Source organism: Rhinoraja longicauda, chromosome 11 (assembly GCF_053455715.1).
Source record: "Rhinoraja longicauda isolate Sanriku21f chromosome 11, sRhiLon1.1, whole genome shotgun sequence".
Taxonomy (NCBI): domain Eukaryota; kingdom Metazoa; phylum Chordata; class Chondrichthyes; order Rajiformes; family Arhynchobatidae; genus Rhinoraja; species Rhinoraja longicauda.
In genome coordinates, this window is record NC_135963.1 from 43,197,464 (window position 1) to 43,210,755 (window position 13,292).

Consider the following 13,292-nt stretch of genomic DNA (forward strand, 5'->3'; position numbering starts at 1 on the left):
GGGCGAGCCAGGTCTACCGGGCAGGCCCTCCAAGATCAATCAAGCTTGCTGGGAGCGTCATAAAAAGTACTTAACCTCACAAATGCTTTGACATGGAAAACAACAGAGAAACTTTATGGAGGTGAGATACAGGAAGATAGAATTTGTCAGATTGTGCTGCAATTTGCATGCAGAAATTCACTAAATATTACCCATATTTTCTGTCTCTATAGTTCTACAACAGTGCAACGACAGCAAGCAAACTACAAGTTGCCCAATAGGTTCCACGAAATACATACGAGTAAATAATGGTACATAATAGGTAAAAAACAGGTACTGTATTTTGCAAAAAAAAGAATGATACACCCACTCCCAGAAGGATGGAGAAAATTCAATGCATTTAGTGGAACAAATGTTTAAGTAGACATGGCAATCAATGAATCTGACCAATACAGAATAATAATTAATTAAACCAATAAAACAGTGTGTGTCCTTGAATCTTGAACACCACAAAGGAGGCTGCCATTTGGTATTCATGCCAGCTAAATCAGATGAGCAGAGATTTGAACAAATTGTAACAAGCCCAGATCAGACCCTAATTAGAGAAAGGATCTTAGAGATAAAGGAAAGAAATTGCATGGAACAACTGCAGAATAATAAAACTGGCCAAACCTTGTGCAATATATTAATTGCTCAAAATGCTTGAAAAATTATAGACCTACAGTGCGAGTCTGATTTTGATTTTGATTAGTTTTATTTTGATTCCTTTTACCCCTGCAATAAACACCAAATCAAATGCTGTTGACTGTTAGAAGTGTGGTTTAAATTAGTAAGAAAATAATCGAAATAGAGGATAATAAATAAAACACTAAACAGTCCTGCGATTACTTTGCCGAGAGTTAACAAATGCAGATAATGGACACAAATCGAGGAATAGCTGATTGTTCAAGAGAACCAAGGTCACAATGTGGTTAGGTTCAGTATAAAAGACAGGAAATAAAAAAGGCCATGTACTGGAAATCAAATGACTATAGATCGATAATTGCCAAGGCTTTGTGTCTCATGTCTCATTAATGTAGCACAGGGGCTTTGGAAATGCTGCTCAATAAAAGTCCTTCAAGAAGGGGATTGTGTTTGTTGTGCCACGTTATTAATCTGGACTGTTGGATAAATGATAAATGAGAAGATAGCGGTTAAAATGTACATCCAGGAGATAAGAGAACGGGTTTCCAGAGCTGGACCCCAAGAAAGGAGTTTGTCTAAAATATGTGTTTCATCCTGCATGTTGATGTTTTCAATTTTTGTTTATTGATACAGGTAGCTGGTACAGCTTCACTTTATGGAAAATCGTGGTACAGAACATTTTCCTGGAAAGCAACAACCCCCCAACCCCCAGACCCTGTAATGCAGTGGTTGCCTCAACCTCACTGTGGCATGGCAATAGTAGGAAAGGAAAATGAAACAAAGACATTGTCCATTTGTTGTAGCCCATCCTCGGCTCAGAAATGAAACAAAGCTTACAATTCAATAAATAGCTTAGTGCTGAGATCTACATGTGTTGAGGATGTAGAAACAAGCGTACAGGCACCGGGCCAGGGTCCAACGGGAGCAATTTCTGCAGCCCCAATTTCCTGCAGGGCGAAGTCACACATGAGTTTTGCCCCAGACAACCAGGATGAGCATGTTCATCATATTGGCCACAGAAGGCAGCTCAAGGATAAGAATAATTAAATGATTCTAGCTTATAGTCCTTGTCAATTTGGCCAATGTTTTTTTTATCATAATCACCCACCCCGTGTCCTCCATGGTTAGTTCCCTCTTCCTGCATCCCCATCGTGAATTCATCACTCCAATAATCAATAAGAAATATCTTCACCATTGTGTTACAAGTATAAAAACATACCATAATAACGTCTCATGCCTTAAACTCGGTTTACGGCCTTACCAATCTTGGTCCACTGGTGTAATGGCTATCCGTGGTGGTGTTCTCAATGGCAATGTAGTAGGTCTTGGTATGCTGTCACTTTCTGGAGTCTTCGCTCTTTCACCCTGCCTCCAAGCCAACGGTGGCAACTGAAGATTACCAGAGAAACGTCTTCTTCCTCTTCGTAAATCCACTCCAAGCATGGTTCCAGAGGAAGTATAAGATTTGCTAAGACCATGCTCTGGGGAATCATTACCATTCTAAAGAAAAGATAAACATTTGAAAATCTTAGGAATAATAGAAGTCCAATAAAAGGATTTAAATTTCATTTTAGAATATACTTTTGCTTTAATCTCACATCAAACAGCCACAAAGCATGGTTTGGCTTTTCATAATTCTGTGTCAATTTGATATTTTAAAAGAGCATAACACCAAACAGGCACATCAAATTTGGAAAGCTGTGCCAATTCGCATCAACTATATTTATACAAAGATACATTTCACATATAATTATATAAAACCCAATTGGCTTCACGATTCAGTACTTAAAATATATTTTTTAATAAAATCATGTATTTTCTTCAATAAGTCATTTTGCAAGAATCTTTTCCAATCTAGACAGTTAAACTATTGAAGTAATATTTATTGCCATAATCAAATATTAAATTAATTGCTGAATTAAAACTAAATTAAGTTTAACTCAAAGAATCGCAGGATAAACAGTCTGCCTGAGGAAGGAGTGACTAACAAGTTCATTGGCTGCACCTTGCTGAAATTACTGGTTCTCAGCGTTAAAAGTGCTGGAAGCACAAATATAATTTTGATATCAAACCTGAACAAGAACATTTAAAATACTGATCAATATTTCCAGGAGAGCAAATAAGAAATTTGATGGACAATAGGCACATAATCTTTTAAATAGTCAGAAATGAACAAATTGAACAAAATGCTTTCATTAACGTACACAAGGTGATGTCAATCATTTCTTACCCTTAAATCAAAATAATTTTTTAAATAATGAAATAATTAACTAATGAAAGAATGAAATAATTAAATAATGAAATTTAACAAAAGATTATAAAACATTTGACAAATACAATGCTGACTATGTAAGTTCAATGCAAAGAGTATTATGGAGAAACTAGACCAAGTGGACCCGTTGGGCCCAAACCACTGCTGCATTGGTGCAGCACCCTCTCCTCCCCCAAACCCTCCTCCCCTCTCCCCCCAACTCCCCCCTCCCAACTCCCCCCCTCTCCCCTCCCCTCTCCCCTCCCCTCTCCCCTCCCCTCTCCCCTCCCCTCTCCTCTCCCCCCCTCTCTCCTCCCCCCTCCCCCCTCCTCCCCCCTCCCCCCTCCCCCTTCCTCCCCCCTCCCCTCTCCTCCCCTCTCCCCTTCCCTTCCCTCTACTCCCCCTGCCTCCACTCCCCTCCTCCCCCTCTCCTCCTCCTCCCTCCACTCCCCTCCTCCCCCTCTCCTCCACCCCTTCCCTCCCCTAGTCCCCCATCTCCCCATCCCAAACCAGCATGCTCTAGTAAGGAGTGGGAATAAGGATGGCAAAATAAGGAAATCTTGGATGACGAAAGAAGTTGTAAATTTGGTCACAAAGAAGAGAACACAAGGTTTAAGAGGGTGGACTCAGACGGGGTCTTTGAGGATTATAAAGAAAGTTGGAAAGAACCCAAGCTGATGATAAGAAGGGCCAAATGGGTCGATGAAGTTGCTTGGGCAAGTTGGGTTAAAGAAAAACCCACAGCATTTTATACCTATGTTATAAACAAAAGGATAACCAGGGAGAAGGGTGGACCACTCAAGGATAAAAGAGGGAATTTGTGCTTGGTGTCTGGGGATGTAAGCAAGGTACTCTATCTATTTTCACCAAGGAGAAGGACATGGAGTACAGTGAGATCAGTGTGAAGAATAATGGGAGTTCGAGGTCAAGAGGAGGTGATGTTGGCGCTCCTGAAGAGCATTAAGGTGATAAATCCCTGGGAGCTGATGGGTTTTATCCCGGGTTATTGAGAGGGGGAAGAGAAGAGATTGTGAGACACATGACAAAGTTCTTTGCATTTTCTCTAAGCACAGGTGAGGTCCCAAAGGACAGGAAAGTAACTAAATGTTGTTCCTTCATTTAAGGGAAGTGGAGAGAATCCAAGGAGTTATAGGCCAGTGAGCCTTACGTCAGTGGTAGGGACACTATTGGAAGGATTCTTTGGAATAGGATTTACTCCCATTTGGAGGAGAATGGGTTAATAAAGGACAATCAGCATGGTTTTGCACATGGCGGATCCTGTCTCACTAACGGGCGGCACTTGGAGGGCATGGTGGTGCAGCAGTAGAGTTGCTGTCTTACAGCACTTGCACCGACCGGGTGCTGTCTGTATGGAGTTTATAGGTTTTCCCCGTGACCGCGTGGATTTTCTCTGAGATCTTCAGTTTCCTCCCACACTCGAAAGACGTACAGGTTTGTAGGTTAGTTGGCTTGGTGTATGTGTGTAGGATAGTGTTAATGTGCAGGGATCGCTGGTCAGTGCGGACTCGGTGGGCCGAAGGAAGGGCCTGTTTCCGCGCTGGATCTTCAAACTAAACTAAACTGGATCAAGTTTTTTTGAGGTGGTAACAAAGTTGAAGGTTATATACCCGAATGTTGTCTACATGGATTTTAGTAAGGCATTTGATAAAGTCCCTCATGGGAGGCTGATTCAGAAGATTAAGGTGTATGGGATTGATAGTGACTTGGTCATATAGTCTCTGAACTGGCTCACTGATAGAAGACAGAGGGTTGGGATGGAAGGACAATATTCCAGCTGAATGTCTATGACCAGTGGAGTTCCAAAAGGATCCTTGCAGGGTTGTTAGCAATATGTATGGAGATGATACCAATTACTCCCACATAAATTCTGTACGAGAATTTTATTCAATTTCTCACATTTTTTTGGAGTGATTTGCGAATATTACAAAAACGAATTTCTTACATACGCGAACGGTTGAAACGCAGATGTTGCAGGGTTGCCTGTGATATCTTAAAGATTATTGAACCAGAGTGCGCGAGTGAGGTCAAGGGTAATCTCAATATATTTGGTCTATTTTCATGTTGTTATTCTGGTACATTTGTGATCACTTGGGCAGCACAGTACCATAGCTAATAGAGCAACTGCCTCACTGTTCCAGTGATCCAGTTCAACACTGCCCTCCGCTGCTGCTCGTGTGGTGTTTGCATGCTTCCCCAAGTGCATTTCCTCTGGGGCTCTTGGTTTCCTCCCACATCACAAAGGCATTACGTTGGTAGATTACTTGGCATTAATGTGGAGGTAAGGGGTAAAATCCAGGGAGAGTTGATGGGGATGTAAGAAGAATAAAATTAGATCAGTGTAGGATCAATGTGAAAAGGGGTGCTTGCTGGTTGAATATATTTATTGGACCAAATAGTCTGTTTCTAGACTACATTTTATGACTCCATAATTGAAAAAATTGAAAATCTGAGAAGAGTCCTGATCTGAAAAAATGCCTGTCCCTGTTCTCCAGAGATGCTGGCCAACCTACTGAGTTACTCCAGCACTTTGTGTGTTTTTATTGTGTAAGCCGACATCTGTAGTTCCCAGTGTCTTTTGAAAAAAACCCACTGCAAATGCTATAACTCTGAAATAAATACAGCCAATTCTTAACACACTCAGCAGGTCAGGCACCATCTGGGAAAAGAAAAACAAAGTTAACATTTCGTATCAAAGAAACTTCAATGGTACATCCATTATAAAATGTGAACTCTGTTTCTCTTTCCAGATCCTTTTTGACCTGCAGTGTGTCTCCAGCATTATCTGTTTTTAATTATATTTAAGATGTCTGGCTGTTAGCTTAACTTTTCCAAATGTTTAATCGTTTTACTCACTGGTCTATCTTTCTTTCTGCTCACGTAGACACAGGGAACTACAGATGTTGGCTTACAAAATAAAAACACACAAAGTGCTGGAATAACTCAGCACGTTGGACAGCATCTCTGGAGAACATGGATGGGCAAATTTTCAGATCAGGACACTTCTCAGACTGCCTGGAGAAGCGTCCCAACCTGAAAAAGTGCCTGCCCATATTCTCCAGAGATGCTGCCCAACCTGCTGAGCTACTCCAGAACTTTGTGACTTTTTGTCCTTACGCTTAATTAAGTTCACGGTATAATTAAAAGAACACCAAGAACAATAAAAGAACAAGATACCTAAAATTGTTGAAGCTACCCATCATCCATCCTTATCTTGGGGACAATCCATGTTCCCCATTAAGCACTTTTGTGGCTGAGCCTGGTAAAATTCATGCTGATAACATTCTTTTGACATTTTTTAATATTGTCATTGCCCTGATTTTTGCATTTATATAAACCTTTGATAGAATTTTCCTGAAGTAACTAGTAACTGTATCCCATATAATGTTTGAGCTGGAGTAGAGGGAAGCATTAATACTAAACAATGCACATCCAGTTAAAAACATTTATCTTGCTTCTTCTGCGATTCATCCTCCTCTGTGAGGTTGCATACAAAATTATGGCCTTAGAGAATGCTGTACTCAGCCCAAAGATCTTGTTGTGCACAAGGTAGCATTGGACCCCTGCAGCCAGCCATAAACAGCAGTTAAAGGCTATATTTTACACACAAAAAGTAATCACACAGCATTGTCTTTCCCTGCCACTTAACCAGCCAAACTTTCAGAACTAAGTAGGCTCAAAGAAAATGTTGCCTCAGTTATTCCCCCAACAGCTGCTGCACCTGGCATTCTTATTCTAAGATGTGCTATTATGTTCCCTATGTTCGTACAAAGCTGAAATCTGCAGTCATCAGCCTAAATTATCATATATTGAAATTGCAGCAAGGAGGTCGGCGAATAAATTGTATAAACAGAGTATAACATCACAGAAAATTGCGCACTTTTTCTAAAGAAGATGATTGGGAAGTTTCAATGCCCGAATGTGGGCAGCCAACCAAATTAGTAATATTAGGCCAGTGAAATGCCAAAAACAGCATGCGATTCTCAAAACCATGGATTGATGATAATTTATGTCCACTCCATCAATTGATGATTACAGCTACACAGTTCTGCAAATAGGTTAATGTATAATAACCAATTTCTCCATAGCACAGTAATGCACAACATAGCACAGTAATTTATAGTCTACGCAATACCTCCTACAGTATTGAGATGAGACTGAGTCACAAATCTAACTTGTGACCAGCTTTGTGAAACTGCTATAAATTACATAACTACAGAAATATATTGGCATGAACTATGACACATGAAAGGATCGATTTTGTTGAATCATAAATTCAATGCATGACATTTCAAACTATCCCCAATGATGCTATAAGAGATGATTGCAACCAATACGACCAGAAAAATGACACAAATTACAAAGTTCATTCATTTATTCATCAACCAAACTTGCATATAAATAGAGAAAGATGTGAAAAGAAGAAATCATAAGGAAGCAATAATTATCAGTGACAAATTTAGAAGGGTCCATGAGTGTGGTTTAAAGGCAGGATATTTTTATTTATTTTTTCTTTGCAACATAGGAGACCATTCATCTCAATGGGACTATGCCAGCTCATAGAGCAATCCCATTCTCCCACTCATTTTCTCTGCAATCTTTTCTTCCCACAATCTCATCAATTTTCCCCAGATTCTATCACCCACCTACATTAGAGGTGAGTTATCGATTCCAATTGACCTCCCAAAATCACACATTTTTGGGAAAAGGATAAAACATCCAGAGAAAACCCGAGCAATCACATGAAGAACGTACAAACTTTACATGGACAGCATCTATGAAGAACGTTGGAGTTGGGAAGCAGAAGTTGTACTAGATGATGATATAGCAGACAGTGAGGAAGGATATCCAAACTTAAAAAACTCAAGATCAGATGGGAAGGATGGGCAAGGATTGGCAAATGGTATTTATCTCTGACTTGTGTGAGATGTTGCACTTTGTTTTGCCAAACCTGGACAGGATTTGCTCAGTAAAATGGTAGTACCCTGGAGAGTGTTGCAGAATAGAGAGATCTGAAAGTACAGGTGCATGGTTCCCTAAAAGTGGTAAGTTAGGTGAACAGTGTGGTGAAGGTGGCCCTTGGCATACTTGCCTTCATTGGGAAGGATGTCAAGCACAAATGTTGTATAGCTGCATCAGGTCATTGGTGAGACCTCACCTGGTGTATTCTGTGCAGTTCTGGTCACAAAGCCATAGGAAGGATGTCATTAAGCTGGAAAGGGTGCAGGATATTATGTTCACCAGGATGTTATGCAAGCTTGTGGACTTGAGTTATAGAGAGAGGTTGGACAGGCTGGAGCTTTAGTTTTTAGTGTGTAGGAGGCCAAGTGGTGACCTTGATGAGGTATCCAAGATTAAGAGTGGCAATGGTAAAGTGAACACTCACAGAATATTTCTGAGGGTAGAGGATACTAAAACTAGAGGGCAGACAGAGTAGGTGAGAAGGGAGATACTTCCAAGGGATCCAAGGCTGTGCAGAATAATCCACCACATGCACAAACAGTGCATTATATATGGTGAAAAAGCTTTGGGGAAATCAGGGCAGGAGTCATGCCATAGAATGTGCAGCCTCATGACAATTTTATTCAAATAACCATAAGCATTTAATCAACAACTATAAAAATAAGGCAACAACTGAAAATCTGATAAATGACTAATATTCCATCTGAACAAAATATGTTGGAAAGAACTGCGGATGCTGGTTTGAATCGAAGATAGACAGAAAATGCTGGAGTAACTCAGTGGGACAGGCAGCATCTCTGGAAAGAAGGAATGGGTGACGTTTCGGGTCAAGACCCTTCTTCAGACTCCATCTGAACAACTCATGTACAGCCTTGATGTACTGAACTACATGTCTAGATGCAAGTTCAATGACCAAAGCCACGTGGACTAATAGCCTGAGGTCCAAAGGGAACTGCCAGCTATCAGCCATTTATGGCTCAGCAGGTCTGAGATTCCCCACATAGGCAGTGAAGGGTTGAGGTCTGAGAGATGCCATCAGGTACCAACATAAATGAATCAGTGCTTCATTCTTGACTGATTGAGCTCAGTGGCAAAACAATAAGATGAGAAATGGGTCATAGATCCTGTGGAAGCCGGCAAGTTCTTATTTACTTTATTTTAATGTTGTAAAGCATTTTATCATTCTTGAAAATAAAATAATTTAAAATCAAATGTATTTAAATTAATTTGATCTTTGTATATACGTATCTTTTACCTCCAGAGGCATTTAAAATTCTTGAAATCGTAAAGTTCTCAAACGGTTAAAAATTGTCCTGTGGACAATACCAGAATCAGAATCTTCTCTGCTTTGGTGGATGTTAGTGTAGTGCAGGTAACCAGCTATTCCAGCTTCACTGGGGAAGGCTAACAAACGATAGTGGGATATAGAATGGCTGCACCATACAGCACGTTTATAGATTGGGTATAGATTAGATGAGTGGAGAAATGGCAGATGGAGTTTAACATGAACAAGTGTGATGCGTGGCAATTTTGGAGGTTGAATGTAAGGGGAAAGTACACGAGTAAGAAAATAACTGCAGATACTGGTACAAATCGAAGGTATTTATTCACAAAATGCTGGAATAACTCAGCAGGTCAGGCAGCATCTCAGGAGAGAAGGAATGGGTGACTTTTCGGGTCGAGACTCTTCTTCAGTCTGAAGAAGGGTATCGACCCGAAACGTCACCCATTCCTTCTCTCCTGAGATGCTGCCTGATCTGCTGAGTTACTCCAGCATTTTGTGAATAAATACCTTCGAGGGGAAAGTACACGGTTGGTGCAAGACGATTAAAACAGCATTGATGTGTAGAGGGATCTTTGAATCCAAGTTCATAGTTCACTGAAGGTGGCAGCACAAGTAGATAGGGTTCAAATAAGGCACATAGTGTGCTTACCATTGCTAGAGGCATTATGTATGTGTTGGGAAATCACGATGAAGCTCTCTAAGACATTAGTTAAGTCACATTTGGAGTATCGCGTGCAATTCTGGTCGTCCCATTACAGGTAGGATGTGGAGGCTATGAAGAGGGTGCAGAGGTGGTTGACCAGAATGCTGCCTGGATTCAAGTGTTTCAGGTACAGTAATAGAATGGATAGAATTGGATTGTTTTCTCAGGAATGTTGGCGTTTGAGGGTAGATTTGATAGAAGTATATACAATTATGAGAGGCACAGATAGAGTATACAGTCAGAACCTTTTTCCAGGGTAGAAATGTCCGACATTAGAGGGCACAGCTTGAAGGCGAGAGGGGGGATGTTTAATGGTGTTGTGCAGGCAAGTTATTATTTTCAACACACAGTGTGGTGGGGGCCTGGAATACATTGCCATGGGTGATGGTGGAGGCAGATACGATAGTAGCATTTAGGAGGCTTTTAGATAGATACATGGAAGTGCAAGGAATAGAGGAATTTTCTTATTGTGCACAGGAAGATGAGGTCATCTTAATTTGGCATCATGTTTGGTGCAAATATTGTGGGCCAAAGTTCCTGTGCTATACTGTTCTGTCTTCTAAGAAACTGCAGATGACGGCTTATAAAAAAAGACACAGTGCTGTGGTAACTCAATGGGTCAGGCAACATCTCAAGAGAAAATGGAAAGGTGCCATTTCAGGTCAGGACTTCTCTTCAGACTAATTGTGGAGAGAGGGTGGAAAGTAAGCTGGAAGAGAGGTGGGTTGAAGTGTGAGCTGCCATCAGTCACCAGCACAACTGAATGAGGCTCTATTCTAGTCATCATTGAGCCCAGTGGCAAAACAATGACGAGATGAGGAATGAGTCATAGACCCTGTGGAAGCCAGCAAGTTCTTGTTTAGTTTAATGTTCTATCAATAGTCAATAGTCAATTTATTTGTCACATACACATAAATGTGCAGTGAAATGAAAAATTACCCACCGTTCAACAATAAGACCAATAAGAATAATCAATAAAAATGCAATAACACATACAATCATAACCAACACCAAACAAAAGAAACATCCATCACAGTGAGTCTCCTCCAGTCACCTCCTCACTGTGATGGAAGGCCAGAATGTCTTTTTCTCTTCCCTGCCGTCTTATCCCGCAGTCAGGCTGTTGGAGTTGCCAAGTCGGGGCGGTCGGGGCTCCCGACATCGAAGCACTGCGCCGGACGGTGAAAGGTCCGCGGCGGGCCGACCCAAGCCCCGTGATTCGGGGCGGGCAAAGACTGTGTCGCTGCCGCTGCCGGAGCTCCCGATGTCGGCCCCCACCCAGGGGCCTGCGGGCTTCCGACGTCCAGGCGGCCCGCACCGGAGCCTCCGGAGACGAGTCGCAGCCGCTCCCACAGCATCCGAAGGCAGCCAGCGCCGCAAGTGGTGAGTCCAGGCCGCGGGCTCTGTGAACCAGAGCCCAGGTGGTCCTAGCCGGAGGCCGCCAGCTCCAGGTGCATGGCCGACGGTAGGCCGCAGCGGGAACGGAGACACAACACAGAAAACAAAGGTCGGGTCTCCGTTCGGGAGAGACACTTTTACAGTTCCCACCACCCCCCCCCCCCCCACCCCCTCCCCCATAACACACAACCGCAAACACTACATCATATTTAAACTACAATTAAGACAAAAACAACAAAAAACACAAAAGACAACGGACTGCAGGCAAGCCACAGCTGCACCATTGCACCATTGCACCATTTTTACCATGGATGTCCAAATCCTTTACACCTTCATCCTCCACCAAGGAGTTCGACGCCCTCTGGTTCTTCCTTGATCACAGACCCAATCAATTTCCCTCTACTAACACTCTTCTCCGCTTGGCAGAACTTGTCCTCACCCTCGGCAACTTCATTTGTGAGCCATCGTACTTTCTTCAGGTTAAAGGCCATGGACAATAGCATATACCTGCCTTTTTGTTGGTTACGTTGAACACGTCCTTTTTCCAATGTATGCTGGCATCATCACCCCCCCCCCCCCCACCCCCCCCTCCCCTCAACTCTTTCTCCGCTACAACAACTTCTCAATGCTTTCTTCTCAACGACTGCATTGGAGCTGCCTCCTGCACATGTGTCGAACTTGTTGATTTCATTAACTTTATTACTGACTTCTGTCTTGCCTTCAAATTCACTTGGACCAACTCTGACACCTCTCTCCCCATTCTTCACCTCACAGTCTCCATCACAGGGGATAGACTATCAATTGAGGTCTATTGCAAACCCACCGACTGCCACAGTTATCTGGACTACACCTTCTCCCACCTTGCCTCTTGCAAAGACACTGCGCTCAATTTCTCCTTGTCCACTGCATCTACTCCCAAGCTGAGGGTTTCCATTCTCGATATTCAGATGTTCTCTTTCTTTACTAAATGTTGTCTCCCCCCGGTTGTCATAGATGGACCCCTCACTGCATCTCCTCTGTGGTCTGCAGTACCTCTATCGCTCCCCTGCCCTTGGATGGAACAAGGATGTTCCTTTGGTCCTCATCTTTCTCCCCACCCATCTCCATATCCAACACATCATTCACCGATACTTCTGTCACCTCCATTACAGTTCCACCACCAATCACATCTTTCCATCCCCATTACCTTTTGCCTTCCACAGAGACCGCTGCCGTTACAACTCCAATAACTCACCCACCCTTTTCCACCCAATCTAGCCCCATCCCAGGTACATTTCCTTGCAACCACAAGAAATGTAACACCTGTCCCTTATACCTCCTCCTTCATCTCTATCCAGGAATCACAGCACTCCCTCCAGGTGAGACAGAGGCCCCTCTTTTAACCTCATCTACTGCATCTGATTCTCCCGACGTGGCCACCTTTACACTCGCGTGTAGACTTGGCGACCGTTTCCCCAAACACTTACACTCGGTCCACCAAGGCCTACTGGATCTCTCTGTTGCTAACCATTTTAACTCTTCCAATTCCAACATGGGCCACCTGCATTACCACAGTGAGGTCATATACGCAAACAGGATGAACAGCACCTTGTAACTGCTGATGATACAACCCAACGGTATGAATATCAAATTCTCCAGTTTTAGGAAATCTATAAATCCTCCCCCCCTTTCTTTTCCCCCTCTCTCCCCTGTGCCCCACCTGGCCTCACACCCATTTATTCCCCCCCGCCCTCCACCTACATTCCTTCCTCTAGCTTCACAATTCAATCCTTATCACACAACCTTTGTCTTTGTCCAACCACCTGCTTATCAACTGCTCCCCACCCCCTCTCACCTTTATCCATCTACATCTTGCCAGGCTTTGACCTGCCCCTTCTCTCTTCCTGTTTTGGTCCCCATCTAGTTCATAATGATTTATCATCTAGCAACGGTACAGATAATTGTTACATTAAATGCTAACAGTGTAATTAATTGGAAATGTTGATTGTCTCGAGCTTTCACTCAAACCAATC

At 42.6% G+C, this 13,292-nt stretch overlaps 1 protein-coding gene across 1 annotated transcript in view; it reads right to left on the reverse strand.

The window, feature by feature from the left end:
• Positions 1–13,292, reverse strand: part of pde4ba (phosphodiesterase 4B, cAMP-specific a) — a 444,556-nt gene that overhangs the window by 335,997 nt on the left and 95,267 nt on the right. Inside the window, exon 3 of the mRNA XM_078407495.1 lies at positions 1,925–2,163. Coding sequence (XP_078263621.1) covers positions 1,925–2,163 — 239 coding nt within the window. The remainder of the gene's footprint in view (positions 1–1,924; positions 2,164–13,292) is intronic.